The sequence below is a fragment of the Onychostoma macrolepis genome, chromosome 18 (genome assembly GCF_012432095.1).
Source record: "Onychostoma macrolepis isolate SWU-2019 chromosome 18, ASM1243209v1, whole genome shotgun sequence".
NCBI classification, from domain to species: domain Eukaryota; kingdom Metazoa; phylum Chordata; class Actinopteri; order Cypriniformes; family Cyprinidae; genus Onychostoma; species Onychostoma macrolepis.
The window spans coordinates 6546797-6574640 of NC_081172.1; the positions used below are offsets into that span (position 1 = coordinate 6546797).

The following is a 27844-nucleotide window of genomic DNA, read 5'->3' on the forward strand; positions in this document are numbered from 1 at the left end:
CACGATACTTGGGTGCCGATACAATATGTATTGCGATTTTTTTAAGAATTTTGATTCTACAAGTATTGCGATTCCATATTGCTATGTGTTGTGATTTTTGTTATTTGTTTTTAACTCTAGACCATGGGGAAAAGTTGAATGATACACTTAATATATGCTTACTCGCGCCGGCTTTAAACGTATATGACGTCATCTGCAGCAGCACTGTGCACGCAGAACGATCGTTGTATGACATCAAAGCATCGCGAGAGCTACAGAGAACAGACGTCTCTGCATGCTTTCGATTCGCTCTCGCGGTACTTTGATGTCATACAACGCTCGCCTGCGCGGTGCTGCTCCAATTCAACCAAACATACATACATTTCGCCCTCTGTTGGAATTACAAAGCGCTAACTTCTCCCCACCACCTCTTAGGAAAAATAAAATAATGAAATAAAAATCGATTCTGAGGTAAACCAATCGATTTTTAAATCGTTTTAAAAAGAATCGCGATAGGTGAATCGATTTTTTTATCCCACCCCTAATGGGTAGATGATGGATGGATGAATGGACGAACAGATGGTTCAATAGATGGACTGATAGACGGAGCAGTAGATGGATGGATGAACAGATGGATTGATAGATGGACAGATAGATGGAACGGTAGATGCATAGATGGGAATGGATAGGTGGACGGACGCACGAATGGATAGATGGATGATAGATGGATGGATAGATGGGTGGGTGGATTGATAGATGGACAGATGGATGGATGGATAGGTAGATGGGTGGATTGATGGACAGAGTGTGATGGATGGATAGATGGATGAATGCATTGACATATAGATGGGTAATGGATGATAGATGAATGGATAGATAGGTGGACAAATGGATCGATGGATAGATGCATAGATGGGTATTATAGATTAATATATGGAACGATATACAAATTTGATAGATGGAGGGATGGATAGATGCATGGGCAGACAGATTAATAGATGGATGGATGGATGCATGGGCATATAAATGGATAATGCATAATAGATGAATGGATAGATATGTGGACAAATGGATGGATGGATGGATAAGATTCATAGAGATAGGTATACAGTAGATTAATAGATGGATAGATAGATAAATTGGATGGATGGATGTACAGATGGATTGATAGATGGACAGATAGATGAAGTGGTAGGTGGATGGATGGATGGATGGATGGATGAATGAATGGATGAACAGATGGTTCAATAGATGGACTGATAGATGGAGCAGTAGATGGATGGATGAACAGATGGACAGATAGATGGAGCGGTCGATGCATAGATGGATGATGAATGAATAGAAGGTTAGGTAGGCAAATATATAGATGAATGAACAGATAGATAGGTAGATAGATAGATGAATGGATGTATAAATTGATAGGTGGACAGATAGTTAGATGGGTAGATAAATTAATGAATGGATGGGCACAGATAGATAAGTAGGTGGACAGATGAATGGATGGATGGATAGATAGATGGCAGATAGACACCCTAGCATTGGTTTTGCACAGCTCACATTTTCGTCGGACAAAGTATAATTCTGATTATGTCAGTATTTGCACATACTATAATATCTGCAATTCAATTCAAACATAACCTGATCAGTTCCTCCTGGAGTTCCTCTCTACTCATTGATCACTCTTTTGTCTTTTTTAGACAAAAAGCTGAAGAAAATGTGCCCGTCGTGCTTCATTTCCTCTCTTTCTTTCTCTCAACCCTGCCCTCTTGTCTCTGCTGCATGCTAACCAATAAAATTAAAGTTATGGTTGTTATAACACTGAATTTTTCATGCTTCATTACAATAATTGTTGACACGCAGGCTGTTTTCTCACCTGATTAGCATATCTCTACCAGCACTTCTGACTGCCTATCAGCACGCAGCCTTTTCAGAAGCGCAAGGTTTGATAGGATGATTATAGGTTTCCATGGTTGCCTCAGTGATGATGTAATAAAGTCAATCAGCTTGTTTGCGGCTGTGGAGATGAAGAGCCCTCAGTGCATAGCACAGAATTATTCTGTTAACAGCGTTTGAGATGAGAGTAAATTACACCTCTCGTTGTGTCTCTCCTCCTCCTCTCACTTCATTTCCTCTCTCTGGGCTGTGACCTCTATAAATAGATTCAATTATTCAAATGGTTTTTATGACACTATTTGTTAATTAAAGGTGATGTCATAATTTATATTATAAATAATTTAAATTAATTAATTTTGCATTCAATTTGATGATGATTATGATTATGATGTATAATTATTGATACACATACACTACCGGTCAAAAGTTGGAATTATTAAGGATCCTGTTCTGAAAGATCATGTGAAAATTCAGCTTTGCCATCACAGAAATAAATGACATTTAAATTAAAATATATTCAAATAGAGAGCTTCTTTTAAATTGTAATAGCATTTCACAATATTACTGTTTTACTGTATTGTCCAGTGTTATTTTAGTGTCATTGTGATATTGTTCATTTTTATTAATGTTTTGAATCAGTTTTTTTTATTTATTTTTTTTTAAGTGCCCCTATTATGGGTTATGAAAGGTTCATATTTTGGTTTTGGGAGTCATGACATGCATGCAAGGTCAAAAAACGCTTTCATTTTCTTATAAAATGCATTTATTTTTACCTTATTTGCTCAACGACTCCCAAACGATTTGCTCAACGATTCATTTTTCGAAACCCCTCCTTTGCGTGAAGCTAATCTGAGGTGATTGTTCCGATTGGTCGATTTCATTTAAAGCAGCGTTTGTGAGTGCAGTGCTGCTTTGTGTACAGCCATTGGGAAATAGCCATTTTTAACGCTGCAAAAGCCGCACCTAGTGGCAAAGAATGAATTTACATTTTCATTCAGACCAACGCGAAAATCAAGTTTTCCCAGGTCCACGCAACAAGTGGGCGGGCAATATGCTAATGTTTCATGTTGACGTCAACGTGAAACGGCTTGGGATTCGTTTTAAAAACGACTCGTTTCAATGATTCAGAGTCGACTCTTTCTTTTGAGAGACAATAACTTTATACATGGTGCACTTTCAGATTTAAAACTTTGCAGGATGTTTTCATTCACTTAGAGCTGTGTTACACACTGCATGAAAGGTAATTTTCAAAATCCATAATAGTTGACGTTTTCGTAATTTTGTTGTGTGTGCTGTCTTTGTTTTAGTAGTTTTTGTTTTTATATATATATATACTGTATATATATTCATTTTTATTTCAGTTTTAGTTACTTTATTATATTAAGCTAAATTAAATTAAAATTATAAATATTTTTATAACCTGGCTGAAATAAAGTTTTATTTTATTTCAGTTAACATTTATTTTATTTCAAATAATGATTTTTTAAAGTTGTTTGTTCATTTTAATTTTAGTTAACTATAATAGCCCTGATTGTTCATCAAATAAATGCAGCCTTGATTGATGAGCATAAGAGAAAAAAATATATATTGCACTGTTAGTGCTATATCACTATTGTTATAAATATTACAAGGTAATACAAGTAATACTTTCAGAATTTACCAAAATGATCTGTTCAGATAATATATATACAGCTAGATAGGCAGTTAGGTGGAGCTATGGTGTTGGTTAGTGGTTGCTAAGCTGTGCTGGATGGTTGCTATCATATTTCTAGACGGTGCAAGTGCATCTAAGCATAATAAGCGGCCATAGAAAAAAAAAAAAACTTTTGTTGACCACTAATCAGCATATTAGAATTATAAAAAACAAAACAAAGCAATTTTTCCAAGTCTTTTGTTGACCGAGGCCATAACAAACATTAAATGAAATGCCATGCATTGTATGTTATTGCCTGTATTCTAGCCACCATTGTGCTGAATGAACTGAACTGGACTGAAGCACTGGAAGACGTCTTTAAGAAAAACCGAGAAGATGATCCAACGCTACTATGGCAAGTGTTCGGCAGCGCTACTGGATTAGCTCGCTATTACCCAGGTATAAGCTCGTAGTGTCTGTTTAATTCAGAACTCACACATTTCAGTGTGCATTACAATCAGAATCACACAACACATCCTCCCCCTCCCTTTCCAAGACTCCACTGTCTCTAATTGGTAAACATAGCATGTAGTCCCAGCTCAAATTACACCAAATTTTCATAACAAATTATAATATCAAATATCTCAGCAGCTCAGCAGAGAGCTTATTGTATTCTTCTGAGATTTAATAATGACAGAGGAGAAAAGTAATGAGGTGCTCAATTCATTTTCATTACTTTCAGATTTGTAATTGGTAAGGCTTTACTAAAAAATGTTGCATAGAAATAGTTTATTAGCCACCGTTGAACCTCTGTCCTTTAACAGCTTTATAAGAGTTTGAATTTCTCATATCTATCCTCATATTTTGCCAAACCTGTATGACTGACTTTCTTTAGCAGAACACAGAAGTTGAATTTTGGAAGAATATTCTGGTTATTCTTTTTCATATAACAAAAGTGAGTAAAGACAGGGGCCGTCAAGCTTCAACAAGGAGCATCGTAAAAAAGGTCCATATAACTTCTGAAGCCATACAAACACTTCACTTGTGTGAGGAGCAGATCCAAATTATTTACTGGAAAGCTGGATCATTGAACAATTGAACTGGAGAAAACCAGATCATTGAACGTTGTGAACCAGCTTGACTCAAAAGAATGATTCATTCACAAATATTTCTCTCATTAACTTTTATGAATGCAGCATGGAAAGCAAATGGCAATATTTTCAGTGAACTCAAAAAAGTATTATTTTATTTAAGCAGCGTTTCTGTTAATTTACCTTCCTTAGGATGATAGTAGAGGAGAGTGCAGGGTTTATGTATATATATATTTTTTTTAGTTTATATTGGACTTTTATTTGACACCTACATGTGATTCAGTTGTGTAAGGCACTATATTTTCTATATTAATAGTTTTATTGAAAAATAACTTGTATATTAGTTTGTTCCTCTATTTCGGACTCTGAATATAGTGCACAAATTGTATGGACCACCTTTGTTTTTTGTCATGTTGGTCCTCATTCACTTTTGTTATCTCGAGAGGAGGGCCTGGTATAGTCTTCAGAAATTCATCTTTTGTATTCCATAAAAGAAAAAGTCATACGTGTTTGAAATGACATGGGTGATTTCTCATTTTTGAGTCAACTATTCCTTTAAGACTGTAATATAATAAGATGTGGGCTCCCAACTATTGATTGTCTCCTTATAGATACATATACGCCTATAAAATATTGATGTTCTTGTAAACTTCAATTCATTATAGTCGGCAGAACACTGGTCGATTACTTTGTTACGGCCAAATCGCAGTGTCTCAGACTATCTGTCGGCACTTACAGCTGCAATCCACTCGCTAAATGTCAAAACGTGGGATGCCATTTATGAAGAAACACGTCTTGTTAGATGTTCAGCTGTGATAGTCACAGATGAGCACCCTCATTTGCACCAGGTTATTTTCTCCGTTAAAGAGAAAAATCGAAGCTGAAATTCTACTGGGGCCCTTTTTTTTCCACGTCGGCTCACTGCAGTCAATATAAACCACAAGCCACCCCCCACCGGACACAGGAACAGGTTTCTAGTGAGGCTTGCTGATGTGCTCACGACAGAGATGTGACAAATCAAATGGAGTTTGGGATCAGGGGTCACTCATATTTCCATATCCTGTCTCTGTCCATTTAGCTTCCCCTTGGATGGATGCCAGGAAAACACCCAGTAAAATCGACCTGTACGATGTGCGCCGGCGACCTTGGTACTAATACGTATTTCTGTGTGTGCGCTTTGAATTCTTTTTCATTTGTTCCCTTTTTTCTTCAACCTTCATTTCTTTGTTCTCTCCGTTTAAAATTCTCCTTGAAAGAGATCCAGAGCATTTCTTTCTTTGTATCCAGGTATGTTCAAGGTGCCGCGTCGCCCAAGGACATGCTGATTCTTGTTGATGCGTGAGTATTATGTGTATGTGCTTTTTAAAGTATGAATATTATAAATCTTTTTAATATGCATTTAGTCTTAGATGCTGTGCTGCAGATATATATATACAGTATACTGTATATATGTATAGAGAGAGAGAGAGAAATGTACGTGTAGATATGTTAACATACCATTTATTTAAACATTGTTGTAATTGAGTGCTTTTATTAGGGCTTGAAGGCATAGTTCACCCAAAAATTTAACTTCTGTCATCATTTGCTCACCATGCTGTTAAATAATGTTTTTTGTGTCAGCTTCCCTTTAACTGCCATTGTGTTTGTATTGGTGTGTTGCAGGAGTGGAAGTGTATCTGGACTGACCCTTAAACTGATCCGAACCTCTGTCAGTGAAATGCTGGAGACACTTTCTGATGATGATTATGTCAATGTTGTCCATGTAAGTAAGATCACATGTTATGTGTGCACACTGCAGATTTTTGATGTGACAACCGTAGGACTCATTCCGGTTTCTGCAATGGTTTACAAAGTAACATTGCATTTTCTCATTCTGCTTTTCACATACGTTCCCATAATTTTCCGAGCAATTCTGGAAGATTGTTTTGCAGCAGTAGTTTTTCTAGGATGAGTCGCTTTTGTTGTAATATTCCTAATTTGTAATTCACTTTGGATAACGCCCATTTAGCGTCTGCTAAATGAGTAGCCTACATGTGAATAGCGATACTGGTAGCAACATTTTGGCATCTCGTCTCATTAAACTAGCAGAGCTCTGTTGACAAAAGTGTTGTTTTCTTTATAGTTGTTAAAGGAATAATTCACTCTTAGGCCATCCAAGATGTCAATGAGTTTGTTTCTGTATCAGTACAGATTTGGAAAAATGTAACATTACATCACTTGCTCACCAAGGGATCCTCTTCAGTGAATGGGTGCCGTCAGAATGAGAGTCCAAACAGCTGATAAAAACATCACAATAATCTACAAGTAATCCACACCACTCCAGTCCATCAATTAACATCTTGTGAAGTGAAACACTGTGTGTTTGTAATAAATATATCTGTCATTAAGACGTTGCTTCCCGCTGTCCATAATATTGCTTTCTCCAGAGAAAAATTCTCGTCTGAACCAGGAGAGAAATATGCACAAATCAAGCATATTTACAAGAGTAAATAATCTAAAACAGTCCTAAACAAATACACTGGTGGATTTTGATGTGAGAGGACACATCACATTTACTGGAGGAAGCGCTTTAACTTTAAATAAGTGATGGTTTAAATTTAAAACGTCCTAATGATGGATTTGTTTCTTATAAACACACAGCTTTTCACTTTACAAAACATTAATTGATGGCCTGGTGTCATGTGGGTTACTTGTGGATTACTGTGATGTTTTTATCAGCTGTTCGGACCCTAATTCTGACGGCACCCATTCACTGCAGAAGATTGATGTAATGCAAATGTTCTCCAAATCTGTTCTGATGCAGAAACAAACTCATGTACATCATGGATGGTCTGAGGGTAGGCAAATTTTGTTTTTTGGTGGACTATTCATTAACAAATTAATAATTTGTTATCATTTGCTCACCCTCATATCGTTTAAACCCTATGTGAAGTTTGGGTCCCACTTCATATTAGGTGGCCTTAACTACTATGTACTTACATTTGAATTAATCATTTGGTACAATGCACTTATTGTGTACATACATGTTTTTACATTGTACTTATATTTTTAAAAATACCTATATGTAATTACATCTGTAATTAATTTCTGTAATTACATTTATAATTACACTGTTGACCCATCCCTTACACCTTAACCTACCCTTAAACCTACCCAGACCACCAAACCTGTCCCTAACCTTACCTGTATCCCACCTCAATAGCAGCTAAAGTGTTTTGCAACACAGTATGAACACAGTAAGTACATTGTACTTATTTTTTGATGTAAGTACATAGTAGTTAAGGCCACCTAATATAAAGTGTGACCAAAGTTTGTTCTTCCAAGAAAGATACATTTCAGTTGAGCTGTCAGTATCCAAAAAAGTGTAGCTTCACTGCATTCGCAACTATGTGGATCTAATAAAAGTTGTTTTTCACTACTCAAAGTTTTGACGGTTGCAGAAAGTGCTTGTCACTTCCATAAAAAAGAAAAATGTGTGTGTAAATAACAAACTGTGTGTGTACAGAATGGGATTAATCGCTCAGAAAAGTGTGACAAGCGTATTTAGCTGCAGCTGTACAGTAAAAATGGAACAAGACATTGTTACTCTGAATTCCATTTAAAGTGAGGAGTTTCTAGAGTTTGTGGGTTGCAGGTTGCTGTGTGATGCAACGACAGAATGTGTGTGTGAGACAGAGAGAGAGAGAGAGAGACAGAGGAGTTGTAATGAAATATGGATCTGGCTGCAGCTTGCCACTTGAAAACAGGCGCTTAATGAAAAGGCTGCTTCTAGGCTCTGTGTGCTGAATTGAAAATGGCTGGACAAAGTGAGGGGAAGAGATCAGGCTGAGTGAGAAAGAGAAGGCCGGAGAAAAAGGGAGGAAATTGCTATATATCATTCCTCTTGGAAGGAGCCTCCAATCCATCTTGGCTAGCTGATCTTTTACTCGGGTGCTGCCAGTTTTGTTCTCAAATTTTCCTCTGACCAAAGGAGCTCACAGGATGCTCATGTCTAAACCTGTCATGCCTGTTGTAGGGGTCATTATTTCTTAAAGGAGTAGTTCAACCAAAAATGAAGATTTGCAAATTCTTCCAAACCTGAAGTGATTATTTCCCCAAGCTCTTTTCATTTCAATTACAATGGACATAACGTTTTCTAGCTTAAAAAATGAAGCCAAACAAACCATAAATTGTCACAAAAATGGTACATATGCTGTATTCCGAGTGTTCTTGAAATATGAGAAACGTAAGTTGAAAATCTTGACATCAGGCCTAGCTGATGAATGATTCAATTGAGTCATATCATTAAATGACTTTAATTCATTCACATAATTGGATTTATTCACAAATCGTACTGATCTGTTTCTTGGACAGCTCACTTTAGGAGAAAATGACTGTGAATAATAACTTGAAATATGTTTGTATGAATTCAGAAGACTTGGAATATAGTGCATAAGCCGTATGGACCACTTTTATGATGCTTTCATGTTGCTTTTGTGTCCTTAATAAGCTTGAAAGCTTCAGTCCCCATTTCTTGTAACTGTATGAAAAAGAACAAAAAAAACAAAAACAACAAGAACAGGTTTGAAATTAACAATCATGCTCAGTTTTTGTACTCAGGGTGATATTGCCTCAAAAACCATGCTTGGTAATCCCACATTTTTTAATCTTCAGTGAATGAAGTTTGATTTATTTATTGTTTTCACTTCTCAGAGGATTTTGAGGTTTTCTTGCATTGGAGAATCACTGTTCCGATAAAGGATTAGCTCTGTGAGATCTGTCAACAGGATTCGCTTCAGGGAACATATGCCAATGAGAGTGTAGTGTTTTGTTATGTGTGTGAGTGTGCCGGGGTGTATTTGAGCGCGAATGCATCAGTTGGATGCCCAAAGATCAAATTTGGAGTGTGTGTTTGTACAAATCAGTAGTTTGAAAGCATCTGTGCTACTGTAGTTTTAAATAAAAGGGCTTTTGTGTTGGTTGAATCTATAAATCTATAATATGGTTGTGATTTTATAGACGGTTGATCGCCACCAGTATAAAAAACATGCTATAAATATGGTAGCTATTTAGTTTATGAATGAGGAATGTGAGAAGGAATATGATCAATAAACAGTTTTATGGCTTTAGCAGTGCAAGACAAATAAAATATCTAATAATTTCAGTTGTAATTAAGCTTCCTTCATGAACATTTTATACATTTTCCTTGATAAGCAAAGCCAAACCCTTCTTTTGCAAGTGATATTATGCATTCCTGTCAAGGTACAGTGAAGAACAAGACTTGAAATAAAAAGATATTGTAATACAGGCTGCGTTTGGAATTTAATACTAGTGTGCTGCTTACTGCATACAGTACATATGTATACACAATATGTGCAATAAATATATATATATATATATATATATATATATATATATGCGTGTGTGAATGCAGCATGGGGGCTCTCGACTGTCTCCGACAAACAAATGTTGCTCATTTTAACAAGGCTTTGTAATATGATGCCACATACACAGCCACTAAGGCTCTTATAACAATAGCTCAAGGATTTCATAAATCTTCATACATTTTTGAAAAGCCAGCTGAAGGAAATGATGAGATTTGGTTGTTTGATCATACAGTATTTGTGGGCCGATAATGCAGTCGGTTATACATAAGATCATAAAAATTGGTTTGGGTTATGATTTTGAGTGTAAAATGCATGGTTACGTTTAAAAGAATATTCAAGTATTATGCATAGATTTGTTTTTTGTTTTTTATCCAAAATATAATTTCTCATCTATTTTCAGTTTACTATGGTGTACCAAAATAATGAAATGTGATTAAAATAGACTAAATTTCACACATTGCATTGCATTGCATATTTAATCAAACCATTATCAAAGCAAATATTTAACCTGTTAATTATGCTGCATAATCCATAATTAATTAAATCCATAATTAAAATATTTTTAAGGCTGAATCAAAGTAGGTGATACAAATGCATGCTTGCTTCTTTCATAGATAATGCTACATTCAGCCTTTACTCTTAACATAAGAGCTTTAATCATTATAGATGGTGCATATCCATGCAAATGTGACATTTATAGGAAGGCGAGACAAAGGAAATATGACAAATTATGATAAAACAGTCTTCCGCTTTACTGGTCAGCTAAAGTGTCTCTAATTTCAGTCGTTGTCTGAATAAATATTTGATTAGTTGTTTATGAAGGCAAATATTGGATCAAGGTTATTGATGCTCATTAGGGCTCTGCTGTGGCAACCGCCACTGAATTGTTCAAGGATATTACCTGATTCATCATTTATATTGACTCATCTGTGGGGCGGATTTTCATAGGAAATGATTGACTGGTGCAATTGACCTGCAGCATGACAAACAATTTGAACGGTGAACATAAGATTACAGCTTTAAATTGGTCCCTAGAGGTTACTCTGGGTTTAAGAGGTGGATTTCATGCAGGAAACGTGTCCCTTTCTCTGGTTGGAGATGAAGAATGGAATAAGGTTCTCAATTTATGAATCGGCCCCCCCACTCTGTACAGGGTTTACACCCTAGTCTCTACAATAAGAGTGACCCATACTGGAAAGAAAAATTGCAAATGTGACCTATTTAATATCTGTCTTCAAATGTATGCTTTTGGAATCTCTTTAATATCTTTAATTGTTTCTCCTATACAGCAGTGACACTAAATGGAGAATTTTGCTTCTGCTTCTCAGAATATACAAGGTTTCATTTTTAAGGTTTCAAAAGCGATTTTAGCCATGTCTCAAACTGTTTTTATTTTTTTTTTTTACATATTCCAGCATATCAAGTCAGTTCATTTAATAGCTGTTTATTTCCACTGTGGTCTGGAATACTTGATTCTGGTTGATCAAGCACAGTGGTCGCCTATTTATTTTTGTATAATAATTTGTATCACTCCATGCAGTCTTTCTTCTCACATATTAAAATAATTTCAACTTGAAAACAAGATAAAATCAATATTTTATTTTAACTTGTTCTAAATATTCGTGAGAAGAAGAAGTGTGTGAAATGTATCACCTGCCTTGATTGTGGCCTTTTCTAAATAAATAAATAAAATAAAATAAATATATTAAATATAATATTTTAGCTCAGGATTATGCTGCATAGTTAAGGGTGTAAATATTTGCTCTAATAACAATAAAATTAAATCCCAATTATTTAATAAACAATGCAATGCATCATGAAATGTATGTTGTTGTTTTTTTTGTTATGCTTCTTCTAAACTAAAATAAAATATTGATTTAATTGTGCGAGTTGGCATAATTATTATAATTATTCTGCATAATCCAGAATTAAAATATTTTATTTATATTTATACTGAAATATTTTTGTTTGCTATTTAAAATATCAGTTAAATTAGATAAAGGAAAAAAAAAATCTAAATGAAAAAATGAAATAAAAATTAAAAATTGGTTTAATTTTGTAAGGATCCAAGTTCTATGTGGGACAATGTACAGTCAGCTGGTCATTATTGACCCCAACAGACCCCTTTGGGGTCATACAAGTCCCTTCTGCTCCATATTGGGGTCCTGATAAATACTGTTACTATTTTTATTTCACCATAGGACTTTTCGAAGAAGCAACTGAGGAAATTTTAATACTTAAAGCATAATTGAAAACTCTTTTAATTCCCCTGAGCTGTGAACGAGCAACCCCCGAGCAATAAAACGTTCCTCTGGGGAGAGCCGTGACACGACAGAACTAGAACGTTCTCGTTATAATCAACGAAGCAGTCTACACCACGAGTGTGCGCCGTCTGCTGTGTGTAGGGGTCTGTGTATCATCAATGTGTCCTATTCCTCTATTTATAACCCACCGTATGCTGAGAGCAGTGAGTCACGGGGGCCTCCGTGGCGATAATTCCAAGCGTTAATTAAATATTCAGTCAACGCTAGAGCGACTAATCGAACCGTGACTCATCGGTTCATTCAGCAGACACTGTGACATCCAGCTCATTCAACAGAGCACAGACACCTGATCCCACAGTTACATCAATGAAGCACACGTCTCTCGGTGTCCGGCCAAGACTTTTGAGTTGACATGAATGAAAAATAAGCATTGGATTATGAAAAATAGATGAAAAACTGCACTATGGTAAACACGGGAGGTTTGAAGGTGTGTTCTGCTTGCACTTGCCACAGGAAGTGCATCATGTGCTTTTTCACGTCCTCGGGGAGAGCTGGAGATATAGTAATCATTTTAATTTTTTGCATGAGCTTGCACATACCACCTCATTAGCTGTAATGGTGCCATAATTGACTCGCACCTGTTAATCATTCTGACTTTTCCCATTGTTGGGGTTATAGGAGGCGCCGTCCCTGGGTAAGGTACAAATTGGTGTCCAATTAAGCATCAGAGGAACCTTTTTTTTGTAGAAAGAACTGTTTGATGTATTAAATAAACTATTAACTAACTTAAAATTATCCTAGCATGAAATGTAACTAGTTTTAAACACAGGCAGTGTCTTTTTCTCACATTTAAAATGGTGAAACTATAGTTTTAATTGCCAAAAACTTGATTTTATATTGTTTTATAGTTTTTATTATTTTTACTCTCACCAACTACCTTTTTTTTCCCCTTTAGTAGAAATAAAATACAAAAAAAACAAACAAAAAAAACTTTACACACAGAGGTATTCAGCTTCTTATAGCAGCTTCTTATTTATCAGTTCCACTGAAAATAGTGGCATCATTTTGAAATAACGTTTAGTATTAATATTCAATTGTATTTTAGTAAAAACATTTTTTAAATTATTTTTAAAAACTAATTTCAATTGACTAAAACATTTTATTATTTAGTTTTTGATGTTTCACTCTCACAACCAATTTCTTTTTTTTAATTTATTAGAAATATGTTTATAAATAACTAAATAAAAAGGATGAATTGGGCCTTACTCTTCTCAGAGGTTTTTAGCTTCTTGAATATATCCATCAATTTAAAACTGTTTCCTGATTTTTATATAATCTGTAGAATTGGTATTCAAATAAATTGTAGTAAAAAAAATTGCCAAATGCATTTTTATTATTACTTTAATGTTTTTATTATTTTGCTCTCAAATAACTGACTTTTAAAAAAAATTGGAAATATGTTTATTAATAACTAAATAACATTTGATCCCTAACTACCCCCTACATTTATTTTTTATTTTTTTATTTTTTTTTATTTTAGGGAATATCTATTATGTCTATAACTATATAAATTTGATTATTTTCACGCTCATTAAAATAAACAGAAAATAAAATTGCTCATATAATATAGATTTTAACATCACAAGGTTGAAATCATAAAAAGTGACTTTTTTTTTTAACCTTGTTTGTGGACTATTAGAGTCTGCAGTATACTGTTTTTCCTTTTCTTTTTCTTTTTCTCTCCCACATTCATTCTCCCTCATTCTCTCTTTCTTCCTCTACCCAAGTCTATTTTCTTGTTCTCAATCTCTCAAGCTTTGAAGTAACAGGTTCACAGGGGTCAGCCGCAATAAGTGAAAGAACACAGAGAGCCCTATCTGAACAGAAAATTAGAAACTTGTAAGGGTATCCAGCTTGTCAGCTCAAATTATTTTCATCACTGTACCACAACACATGCGCATACTCACAAACACCTGCAGACATTCTGACCCCAGTATAGAGATCTTTTAAGTCACACAAACTTTTGCTGTGTTTCTGAAAAGTCTTGCTGTGAATGAACAATGAGAAGACCAATGATTTTTCACTTACTGTATGCCTCTCTCTCCTCTTTTTCAGTTCAACACAAAAGTGAATAACACAGCATGTTTCGACCACCTGGTTCAAGCTAACGTTCGCAATAAGAAGATCTTAAAAGATGCAGTACAGAACATCACAGCCAAGGGCATTACCAACTACACCAAAGGCTTCGAATTTGCCTTCAATCAGCTGTCAAATGTATGAGTTTTTGCTGTTTTATGATGATTTTAATTTGAAAATGTATCTATAAAAGCATTCAGTCTTTCGTCTCAGTTCCCAGCAGCCTTAAAATCTGCACTTTATGTGATTTCTCTTCACGTTGGCTAAAAAAAGAATGTCTGTAATAATGTATAAGCTTATTTCACTCTGCATCCTCTTTTTACCTGATGTTAAAATACTGTTGAGTCTGATAAGTACAGTTTAAATATTATCTTTCCCTTCAGTCACTGATGGATTCAATCATAAGCTGACTTAAGGCAAGAAATATTCTACTAAGCCACAAGTCTGAGGCTGAAATCCTGGAATCACCTCTGCTTAGTAATATGTGTTTACTAAAAGGGTTAAAAGGGTAAAAGTAGTATTGTTGTGTTCTGCTGACTTCTGCTGGTCATTCTGTGTAACTGCATCTGATTGTGCTTATTTCAGTCAAACATCACCAGAGCAAACTGCAACAAGATCATAATGCTGTTTACTGATGGAGGCGAGGAGAGGGCAGAAGAGATCTTCAGCAGATACAACATTGACAGAAAGGTGTGTGTGAAGCTGGATTTTAAAGTTTGTAATGAAACATTTAATTAACACCAAGTTTTTTGTGACTATTACAAAAAACAAACAAAAAAAAAACATATCTAGGTTACATTTCAAGCAGTTTAATTTGAAATAAAGTTGATTATTACAGTATTGTGAAGATTGATGGATGGATGGACTGATTTACTGACAGACATTTTTCTTTGGGCAAAATAAGCTCATATTCCCCTTATATTCTCATAATGTTTATAAATCTTTCCAAAGTATTTTTTTTTTCTTTTTCATTAATCTCCATCTTTGTTCTCATTAATATATTACAGACTTTACCACTGTACAAAACAAATGATGAACATATAACTATAGTGCATATAGAGTTGTTTTAAATCATAGAAAAATTACATTAAAAACTGCAATGATATATATATATATATTAGAAATGTTATATAGTTGGTCCTAAAAACAAGTTTCATATAATAACCTTTAGGGGTGCCTATAATTTTTGTCCATATGTTTTTAAAAGAGTACACTATTCTTATAATGAAGCAACACTTTTGTAGGAATGGTTGGAATTGGTACTAAATAAATCATAAGCAATTTCTCCAAACATTTAAATGAAGATTTCAATTATTATTATTATTATTGTGCATTTGCACACATTATTTTATAACTATTATTTAAATTTTTTAGAGGGGTGCCAATGAAATTCATTCATTCATTCTTTAAATTTTTTTGTTTGATCTTTTTGGCATAATACAATAACGGTGCTCTGAATTCGTACACTATGCTGTTGGATTGTAGGTGCGTGTGTTCACATTCTCTGTTGGTCAACATAACTATGACACTGGGCCAATAAAGTGGATGGCCTGTGCTAATAAGGGTAAGTATTGCTCAGTCTGTTTTTGCCCCCTAGTGGCAGTAGCACAAAAATAATTCTTACATCTCATCCTCTTTAGCAGATTCATTACTGGATTGCTAAAAAATAAATATATTAAATATGATAATCCATATGATATGTTTTCTAGGATATTTCTACGAAATCCCATCCATTGGAGCCATTCGCATAAACACACAGGTCTGTAGAGTGCCAAAGCATTTCAAATGTGACTCATTTGGTTAGATAGTTGTTTAGAAGTATGTGAAGGTCCAAGGATAACCACCCATTGATTGCATTTTGTTGTTCACTCTTGCATAGGAGTATCTAGATGTTTTGGGCAGGCCGATGGTGCTTGCAGATGCCAAACAAGTGCAGTGGACCAATGTGTACCTGGATGCTCTGGTACAGCCCCCTTTTTTAATAAAATCATAGAAATTGTGAAAGTGCGTTGTGTTTGATTGTTTTTGTGTCCTCTTCATGACTTCAGGAGTTGGGCCTAGTCATCACAGGCACACTACCTGTGTTCAACAAGACCAAATCCAGAGGGGGCGGATCTCGAAACCAGGTCAGGCCGTTGTTTATCTCAATTTTCCAGTTGAGTTCCCTAGACAAAAAGTTTGGAAACCCACACAAATTCTTTATTTGTATTACTTTTCATAATGTTTGTTTGAAAGTGAAGTAATTAAGGCTGTGGAATGGGAATTGAAAAATCGAAACAAATCTATTTCAGCTACGGGTGACCAAACAGGAAACATTTTTATAAAATCTTGAACATCAGTTTATACATAAATTATAGATATATTAAATCCACATACACTACCATTCAAGTGTTTAAGGTTGGTGATATATTTTTTTTTTTCTAAATTTTTAAAAGAAGTTTATTATATTGCCCAAGGCTGAATTTATTTGATGAAAAATACAGTAAAAACAGTAATATTGTGAAATATTATTACAATTTAAAATAACTATTTTCTATGAAAGCCCGTTTCTGCCACTGAATAAATATATATATATATATATATATAATTGCAAGTTTATATCTCACAATTCAGACTTTTTTCTTGCAATTATATTTATTTATAATATAAATTATATGAATATAAATATAGACATGTAAATATTTTCAAAATATATACTGTATGTGTTTGTATGTGTATATATATATATATATATATATATATATATATATATATATATATATATATATACATATATACATATATATATATATATATATATATATATATATATACAGGTGCTGGTCGTATAATTCGAATATCATCAAAAGTTGATTTATTTCACTAATTCCATTCAAAAGTGAAACTTGTATATTATATTCATTCATTACACACAGACTGATATATTTCAAATGTTTATTTCTTTTAATTTTGATGATTAGAGCTTACAGCTCATGAAAGTCAAAAATCAGTATCTCAAAATATTAGAATATTACTTAAGACCAATACAAAGAAAGGATTTTAGAAATCTTGGCCAACTGAAAAGTATGAAAATGAAAAGTATGAGCATGTACAGCACTCAATACTTAGTTGGGGCTCCTTTTGCCTGAATTACTGCAGCAATGCGGCGTGGCATGGAGTCGATCAGTCTGTGGCACTGCTCAGGTGTTATGAGAGCCCAGGTTGCTCTGATAGTAGCCTTCAGCTCTTCTGCATTGTTGGGTCTGGTGTCTCTCATCTTCCTCTTGACAATACCCCATAGATTCTCTATGGGGTTCAGGTCAGCGAGTTTGCTGGCCAATCAAGCACAGTAACACTATGGTCATTGAACCAGCTTTTGGTACCTTTGGCAGTGTGGGCAGGTGCCAAGTCCTACTGGAAAATGAAATCAGCATCTCCATAAAGCTTGTCAACAGAAGGAAGCATGAAGTGCTCTAAAATTTCCTGGTAGATGGCTGCGTTGACTGTGGACATCAGAAAACACAGTGGACCAACACCAGCAGATGACATGGCAGCCCAAATCATCACAGACTGTGGAAACTTCACACTGGACTTCAAGCAACATGGATTCTGTGCCTCTCCACTCTTCCTTCAGACTCTGGGACCTTGATTTCCAAATGAAATGTAAAATTTACTTTCATCTGAAAAGAGGACTTTGGACCACTGAGCAACAGTCCAGTTCTTTTTCTCCGCAGCCCAGGTAAGACACCTCTGACGTTGTCTCTGGTTCAGAAGTGGCTTGGTAGCCCTTTTCCTGAAGACGTCTGAGTGTGGTGACCCTTGATGCCCTGACTCCAGCTTCAGTTCTCTCCTTGTGAAGCTCTCACAAGTGTTTGAATCGGCTTTGCTTGACTGTATTCTCAAGCTTGCGGTCATCCCTGTTGCTTGTGCACCTTTTCCTACCCAAATTCTTCCTTCCAGTCAACTTTGCATTTAATATGCTTTGATACAGCACTCTGTAAACAGCCACACCTTTCAGTAATGACCCTCTGTGACTTACCCTCTTTGTGGAGGGTGTCAATGTTCGTCTTCTGGATCATTGCCAAGTCAGCAGTCTTCTCCATTATTGTGGTTTCAAAGAACAAGAGATACCCAGAATTTAAACTGTAGGGATGGTCATTTATTCAAACTCAAATGTAAATATTCTAATATTTTGAGATACTGATTTTTGACTTTCATGAGCTGTAAGCTCTAATCATCAAAATTGAAATAAATAAACATTTGAAATATATCAGTCTGTGTGTAATGAATGAATATAATATACAAGTTTCACTTTTTGAATGGAATTAGTGAAATAAATCAACTTTTTGATGATATTCTAATTATATGACCAGCACCTGTATATATATATATACATATATATATATATATATATATATATATATCATAAATATACACAGACACACTCATATATTATGCAAACAAAAACTTTTGGATGCAATTAATCATTTGATAGCACAAATTATTTCTGACATGTTAACGCATGTTGTTTAATTAAAAAAAAATAACATAATTTTACATAATTTTAAATGAACACAGGTCCTTAAGTGCACAAACAAGAACAATGTTTCAAACTGAGCTCCAAAAGCGGGAATAAAGCATTTGAATGAACACAGACCAGAACACCAGATGTGTCATTAACAGGCTCAATACTCTAATAATAGCCCAATTCTTGGAACAAACTACTATTTTTGTCACGTTTAATGGGGATAGAACTACTACTGACACAAACGTGTAAACCTTATTATCTTTTGAAAGTATTAACCATGCGGACAGTGACCTTTTCAGGAACACTACAAAAGTAACCGATATGGAAAATAAATGCAGTATCTTATCCTAAAGTTTCCCAGTTGGAGGTCAAAGGATCCGTACATTGTTTTTCCACTAAACCGCTTGACCCTCTGAAAGCTGCCGTTACTTTCCACTCGCCAACTGCGTCACTGGCTTCTTTAATAAAGTTTATATCTATTTCCAGTATGGATGACTAGCATTGAGGCTGTTTAGATGTGATGCTCTACACCAGGGTTCCTCAATTAGTTTTCGCCGAGGGCCGAATTCTGCCAATACCAAGCCAAGGGCCACTGACCTATATATATATACACATATATACACATATATAGCCTATATTATTCTTATCATTACAATTATTATATTATTGTTGCTTTTGTTAAAATAGTCACAAGATGGTCACAAGATAAATATACAGATTTTTTCCCCCAGTAGTCTGTTTTATTCAAACAATTATGAACATTTTTGCATTTAGATACAGAAGAACTTTGCCTGTTGAATATTAAAAACAAATGAACAAACAAAAAATCTGGATCTCTATGTCTGCCATACAAATCAACTGTTCCTGCTCATCTCCAGACTGGATCTCTTCTCTACACTTTCCCTAACTGCAGATTCAATTATTATCTGTCAGCATGAATATTTTTACACTTAGATTTTTTGGGGGGGGGATCAAATTGTCACACCGTATGTCCCAACCAGACATGACGCAACGCGATAAAAAGTATCTTTTCCATGTAATTTTTGTCATAACCACCCGCGACAGCGAGACAGAATTCTATTTTAGAAATGTTTTTTTATTTTCTGCGACATCGCGGCAGGAACAACATTCAAAATATGACAGTGATAATCTCAGGTAATGATTATGTGCTTTGTTCAATGTTAAAAGTGTCTAATGTGAGTTTGAATATTATTTTGCATGGGGTTTATAGCCATAGTGAAAGCAACAATAGATATTTTACCTCAGATCTTGAAATCACTGCGAACCAACTTCCATAACAAACATGGTCTCACTCACTCACCCACTCAAAACTGTTTGAATCATCTATTTTCTGTGTCCACTTTTCTTTACTTCACACTTGCCATGTTTTTGCTGTCACTTAGTATCTACACTGGATGCGACAAAGCATTGCAAATCATTTGAACTTTGTGTCAGTACGTCATAAATAGAACGAGTCAGCAGTTTACAGTCAGGATTTGTCGCACTGTGCTAAGCCGCATCCAGTGTAGATACCATCTCTGATTATAATAAGTTCTATTGTATTTTGTTGCGTCACGCCACGCCGCTCGTGTCCGGTGTAGACACGATGTAAGTTAATGTCGCTTTCTGATGCTGCGTTTGAATTTTCATGCCACATTATTTGAAATTAGCGCGGGCCAAACATTTTTCTCTCCGGCCTGCGGACCGCCTATTGAGGAACCCTGCTCTACACCTTCACATAATTTCATGGTGGTTATTTTTGCCCAAATGCAACCGTTTGTGTTGTTGTGAAATCTAATTCAAGGTTTTATGCTTTCCAAGTGTAGTTTTGCCTCATATTTGTTGGTAAATGTCACCCTATTGCATGTCAGAGTGGAAACTTTGTGTTTTTGATCTTCTTTTAGCATCAGAACCAGTTGATTTTAGGAGTGATGGGGGTGGATGTGTCTCTCGATGATATCAAAAGACTGACGCCCCGCTTCACAGTGAGTATCACAACTTTTACTATTTCAACTCAAATACCTTCAGCATTTCATGCGGTTTGTGTTCATCTAATAAAAAAAATACAAAATAAATGAAAGTAAAAAGAATGGCTGACCTAAAATTAATATTCCAACCTACTAACCATTATATGGTTAATTATAACCATATAATTTGGTTATGACGGATTTTACTTTCCGCCATAACCAAATTATGTATTTTGTGTCATATCTCCTGAACCAAATGTGATAACACAGAAAATGTCATATTTACATATTTACTGTATTTTTGCTGGGCAGTCATTTGGGTGGCTCACCGATGTACTAGATTTCTCTAATACTAAAAATTGAAGGACCCGATATTCAAACGAAATCAAAGAACAAACTGATATGACGTCATTTTGAAACAAATCAGGCCGAAACGAAGTTCGTTTTGAGTTCATTTTGGCAGTTCGAAACAGCTCACCAAAGCGAACTTTCTGGGGGAGTTTGTTTTGGCTCCTAAAAACCTTTGAGCTACCATTGGTCCGTGGCGATTACGCAATCAGTGGGTGTGTTCTGGAACTCCACCTTTTTTGACGTGCTATTTTTTTTTTTTGCCCGGTTCGTTTCTCATCTGGCAGGAGAACAACATCTCCAAGTCACTAGCAACATAAATACACTGGGTTTAATAGCTGAGCTGCCACAGATATATCCACACCTGTACAATCGCTCGCGGAGAGACTTTTTCAGAGAAAGCATTTAATTCCTAGAAAGAAATTGCAACGAAGCTTGATGTGGACGACCCGGAGTAATGCAAAAAGCAACGTAGAGAAACATCAGATGCAAGTTGAGACATGAAAAGAATGAAACGAAAGAGTAAAGATATAAGGTAGCAAGTACCAAATACATGCGTTTCAAATAAATGTTACACCATACTGCTGCTGCTGTTGTTGTTCTTTCAATAAGCGAAATTTAAAAGGTATACAATAAATGAAATGCCAAAAGAACATACAATAATAAACCAATAATAAAATAATAAACGTGTAATAATTTATCCAGTTTAATAAAAGACCTAGATACACCTTCATTGCATCGTTGTTGTGTTTAGGGCATATGCGCGAGTGTCGCGACACATTTACATTAATCTACACCCTGCCTCCAGCAGCGCAGGGTTGTTGGAATGTTCAAAAACAGTATACCGTCGCTCAGCCTTTTCGAACTTCTTTTTGCCCCCAAACGAAGATCGAAAACGAACTTTGTCTGAAGTATATCGGGGCCTTAAGGCTTGACCAAAATTTTTGTGGGGAGAAGGATTTATTGAAGATGGTAGTGTAGCAGTACTTCAATAGCGATGTTAGCATGTCTTCCTTCAAACAATCCTAACCCTTGTATGAATCCTAGCTTCTCCCAAAGTTCTGTCTATGGGATAGAATTTTATACCTGAAGACAAAAGGGCTAGAAACGACCGATACTGTTAGGACCTCCCACTGGAGATCCTGCAATCTACAAGACGTTCCTAAGGAATGCTGTTCCTTTGTTATTCTAATGGGATGGACCATTTGGTTCACACCTTTATAGACACAGTTACATTATTTATTTCACAGAATGACCAACTGAACATTAACCAATCAGGTTTGAGCAGCGGCCATTCATCTGAGACTGCTTTGCTGTCGGTCACTGTAGCCCTGCAGATTGCGAAAGCTGATTCCAGATCATCAGCTCTTATTCTGCTGGATCTATCTGCCACTTTTAACTTTGTGAATCATTAGATTCTCCTGTCTACCATCCCAGGATCTGCACTCCACTGGTTTGAATCTTATCTCACAGGTAGGTCTTTCCGGGTTTCCCGGGAAGAAGAGGTATCCAAAGAACATCAGCTGGTCACAGGGTTTCCTGAGGGATCAGTTCTTGGACCCCTCCTCTTCACCATATACACTACATCACTGGGACCCATTATACAAGCACATGGTTTCTCCTACCATTGCTATGCTGATGACACACAGTTCTATCATTAATTTTAAACAGACAATCTAATACTAGCTGCATGGATCTCAGGCTTCCGGGCAAACATCTCGGGATGGATGAAGGAACATCACCTGCAGCTCAGTCTGGCGCTCTGACTCTACAGCATGATTTTATCATCCTGCTTGGTTCATCAAAAATCATTCTTTGGTGACCAGCTGAGCTTCAAGGACCATAAAGACAGCTCGATCATACAGGTTTGCATTGCACAACATCAGGAGGATCAGGCCCTTCCAAACAGAGCATGCTGCACAACTTCTTGCCCAGGCCTTTGTCATTTCTAGACTGGACTATTGCAATGCTCTTCTGGCTGAACTTCCATCATGCACAATCAAGTCTCCACAAATGATTCAGAATGCAGTGGCACGACTGGTCTTCAATGAGCCCAAAAGGGCCCACTTTACTCCTCTCTTTATCTCCCTGCACTGGCTACCGGTTGCATCAAGTTCAATACATTGATGTTTGCATACAGAACAGCCTCAGGCTCAGCACCCTCCTACTTCCTCCTCACTCTTATGAATCGACATCCCCTCCAGAAGCCTGAGATCTGCAAGTAAGCGATGCCTCGTGGTAACATCACAGAGAGGCGTTTTAATTCACCTTTCCTGGCTGATGAAATGATCTTCCCACAATCGCAGTTATTAACAGAACACCCTGCACGTTATCTGACAGCAACACTAATTTAATCCCATACCCGACCCATTTGATATAAAAACTGGGACCCGAACTGCACCTGCATTAAATCTCCTATGTAAAGTAGACAAAACTAATTTATTAAAACTTTTATTCAAATTGTGAATAGATTAAATACAGAAAGCAAGCAAAGAGCACTCTCTTTAATATAATCACTACAGCTGTCAATCAGTGGCAGCATGATTGGCTACATTGCTGAGTGTGTACTGGACCGAGTCTAAATAGTCTTGGTTATTGCACCCGCAACCTGCCCGTGCTTGTCACTGTCCAGCCTGCACCGCACCCTACACATAAATATTCCACCTGTTACATCAGCGGTTCACCTGCGTGTATGCAGGACTCTGGCTTCCCCCTTGTGGACAACATAATAGACAACTCTGGCCCCAGAGAGTGATTATAAATTAAGTTTACATGAAATATGTTTGAAATTTCATTCTGCATCTTCTGAGATTTCATTGTAATCCTTCTCATAAAGTCACTGAATTAACCATTAACTGTTCACCTGATTGCGTTGCCGTCTGCATGTGATATTAGAGCGTTGTTGAGAGAGAACAAGAATGTATTGGAAACACACTACTGCCTACCTGACTCTGCCTGAGAGTCAAGGAAAAATACACTTACTTGAGATGATTTTCTCTGAAATATATGATAGTATTCTTGAAAACAATCTTTATATATTATAATATGAATACAATGTTAGTTAATTATCAAAGAAAGTAAAAAATAATAGCCATAATATGGACTTTTGTAAATGCTGTGATACTGTGTTGCTCATTGCTGATTTCATCATTACCTCTTCACCTGAACAGTTTATGTTGTTGTATATGGTATCATTGTAATCCTTGACCATCAAAACACAGGGGTAGACATAACCTTTTCTGTGTTATCATGTTTGGTTCAGGAGATATGTCACAAAATGCATAATTTGGTTATGGCGGAAAGTAAAATGGTCGCCATGGCAACCACGAGGTGTTTTTGCAATGGCTCCATTTCTGAACATTTTTAGGGCTGCAAACTTTACAAGTGTACCAAGTTTCATGCTTTTATGAAAAGTAAACATTATTTTTACATATCACCTGGACTATTTGGAATTATACAGTAGCTACCGGACTCATATTTGCAACTCCTGATTGCCATGTGTCAAAATCCCTATTTAAAAGGACTGTGCCTGCTAAGTATTAACACTATGCAGTGCTGCACAGTTACTGCCGTGTTCCCAACCAACTTTCAAAGTTCCAAACTGCAATGGCACCTACCATCAATTACTCAATAAGTACCTTGGTCCATGTTTATACCCCCCAACTTGAGTACCACATAACTTATTCTGTACATTATATAATAGGTACATACACCACTACTTACATGGTAAGTATATGGAAATAGGACTGTAAAATAAAATAATTACACAGGAATTACCAGTTCTTCAAATTTTGTAAGCACTGTTGTGGAGGGCAATTTAGCATTAACAGTCCTACACAAGCAATTGGAAAACAGTCCTCTTTTTATTAGGCGAGGTTAGGACTTACCAAGTACATTATGTGTCTTGTTTTTACCACATAATACCACATTTTTCTGTAGGTGCTACACATTTACCATGTACATATCATTAGTATGTACAGTAATGTGTCTTATTAGTTACCATATACATATACTGTAAGGACGTGCCGGTTTGTACCCACTTGTCCGAAAGTACTACATATTTACCATGTATACACATGAGTAAGTACAGTAAAGTATCTAATTAGTTACCATGTACAGGCATTACCTGTAAGTGACCGTTTTTACCCACACTTGTCTGTATGTACAAACTAATTACCATGCATGTGCGACTGTTAAGTACAGCCGTGTTTCTTATTTTTTACCATGTACAGACACTTCAGGTAAGTACTTTGTGTTACCACTCATTTGCCTGTAGGTACAATATATTTCCCATGTACTGTATGTACCAGGGAAGTACACGTACTGTAAAATAAAGTGCTACAATTACTTTTTTAAGATATATTAAATTATAAAACAGTTATTTTAAATCGTAATAATATTTCAGTTTTTACTGTTTTGATCAAATAAATGCATCCCTGGTGAACATAAGAGACTTTGAAAAACATTAACCGCAAACTTTTGAACAATGGTGTAGAATAAAATCTGAAGTGTCAGTCGTGTCGCACCAGTTTGATGTCAAAGACGAGACAGGCAAGAATTGCATGGCTTCAAAACACTTAGTATATAGCGACTGAATCACATACACTAATTTTATGGTGCTTTTATGGTACTTTATTCTCAGATTCAGTGCTTGATAGCCCTATTTGCTTTCATTGCATGAGAAAAAAAAAAAAAGAAAAACTTGAGAAGAAAGAAAATCTGGTTTTGGGACAACGTGAGGGCGCGTAAATGGCGACGAGTTTTCATTTAGGGTGAACTATTCCTTGAACACTACATAATTCAATTTATAAGAGAACAAAGCGAAGCTCATGTGTTAGATGTTTTCTTTGCGGACTCTTTGAGTCGCTGTAATAAGAATAACACGGCACGCATAAGATAAATGCACTATTGTTCTGCGGTCTGCCGCCTTGCGGTTTCGCCTCCTTACAGTAAGATCGCTCTTAAGAGGACGTAAGCCCTTGTACATTACATCTGTTTGTACTTACATTTGATTTGTAAATGGTTGTGATTTTCTGTTAAGCTCAGAGGAATGTTTCCAGATGAACCGACACATTTGATTAACGCTAAGTGCTCGGGGGTGATTGACAGCTCGGGTCGGTGTTCTCGGGGGATATTAGACAGTACCTCGCTAGTGAGGGATTAACCACCACATCTCGGAGGAACCAGGCCCATTCGGTCCAAGCAGGGATTTGGGTTTGATGGTGGTCTTCTTTTTCGAGGTGTCCTCACTGTTCTTCTCTTATTTCATTTCAGATTGGTCCTAATGGATATTATTTCGCAATTGATCCTAACGGTTACGTGCTGCTCCATCCAAACCTGCAACCAAAGGTACCAAAGCATTTTCTTTACCCAAATACCTAAAATATGACATCACAGCACATTTATGACCCAAGAAGAGGTTTTGAGGCTGTTTGTGGTGGGAAGCCATAACATACTTGTCTAATACGTTTGTTTCTTGTTTGACATTGGTGTTATTTAACATCTGTAGTTCTTGTATCTCTCTCTTTCTTTATCACTATATCCCCCTCCCTTTTTGTCTGTGTATATGTGCTGCATATTTATGTTCATTCTCACCTACATGTGTGTGAGTGTGTGTGTGTGTGTGTGTGTGTGTGTATGTGTGTTTGACTTTGAATGGCATGTACACATGTCTGTGTGTTCATATATGCATTTATATCAAGCATATGTTCAGTATTACGGAGGACCAAATTTAAGTTACGAATCTGCCATTGAAGTTCCCAATTGATGAACTGCTGTTTTGAATATTGTCCCTCTCAGCATTGATGGCGTATTGGATTTGGCATGGATGAACATGTTGTAATGGAATGAAATCCATTCAAAATTTTGCACTAAATCGTATCTAATTTTACTGTTTTTAAAGCTGTCCAAATAGATTTTTTTTAACAATGGTCTCATGACAATACAGTATAATTGGCCTTAAATAATTGTTTGGAGAAATTACACCATACACACTACTGTTTAAAAGTTTGGGGTCAGTGAGATATATATATATATTGCTGAAAAGTTATATTAAAAAAATACTTGCATTTTACAAAAATATATATGAACTTTCTATTCATCACAAAAAAAAAAAAAATTGGATAAAAAAGTACTATATTTCCACAAACAATATTAAGCAGCACAACTGTTTTCAACATTATTATTAATAATAATAATAATAATAATAATAATAATAATAGTAAGTGTTTCTTAAGCAGCAAATCAGCATTTTAGAATGATATCTGAAGGATCATGTGACACTGAAGACTAGAGTAATAATGCTGAAAATTCAGCTTTGCATTCACAGGAATAAATAATATATTAAAATTTCACTATTATTTCACCATTTTTACTGTGTTTTGATTAAATAAATGTTAACAATATTACAATAAAAACAATATTACTGTTTTATTGCATTTATGATCAAATAAATGCAGCCTTGGTGAGCATAATAGACCATAAAAGATCAAAATCTTGCTGACCTCAAATTTTGAATGGTGGTGTAATCTAGAGCTTTGCAAATATAATCTTATATTAACGTAATCACAGTTATTAAATAAAATTGTTAAATATTGCATTGATACTTTAAGTTGTTGTATCAGTAATTAATTTAATCTCCCACAGTTCAATTAATGAAGA

The 27844-nt window shown here is 35.7% G+C and overlaps 1 protein-coding gene across 4 annotated transcripts in view; it reads left to right on the forward strand.

The window, feature by feature from the left end:
- The window catches only part of LOC131524152 (voltage-dependent calcium channel subunit alpha-2/delta-1), a 139044-nt gene that overhangs the window by 63877 nt on the left and 47323 nt on the right, over window positions 1-27844 (forward strand). For all 4 annotated transcript variants that reach the window (XM_058750945.1, XM_058750946.1, XM_058750944.1 and 1 more), the window contains 12 exons: window positions 3833-3964; window positions 5675-5744; window positions 5884-5934; window positions 6259-6358; window positions 14342-14500; window positions 14948-15052; window positions 15848-15926; window positions 16072-16121; window positions 16242-16325; window positions 16411-16488; window positions 20774-20854; window positions 26459-26533. In XM_058750945.1, coding sequence (XP_058606928.1) covers window positions 3833-3964; window positions 5675-5744; window positions 5884-5934; window positions 6259-6358; window positions 14342-14500; window positions 14948-15052; window positions 15848-15926; window positions 16072-16121; window positions 16242-16325; window positions 16411-16488; window positions 20774-20854; window positions 26459-26533 — 1064 coding nt within the window. The remainder of the gene's footprint in view (window positions 1-3832; window positions 3965-5674; window positions 5745-5883; window positions 5935-6258; window positions 6359-14341; window positions 14501-14947; window positions 15053-15847; window positions 15927-16071; window positions 16122-16241; window positions 16326-16410; window positions 16489-20773; window positions 20855-26458; window positions 26534-27844) is intronic.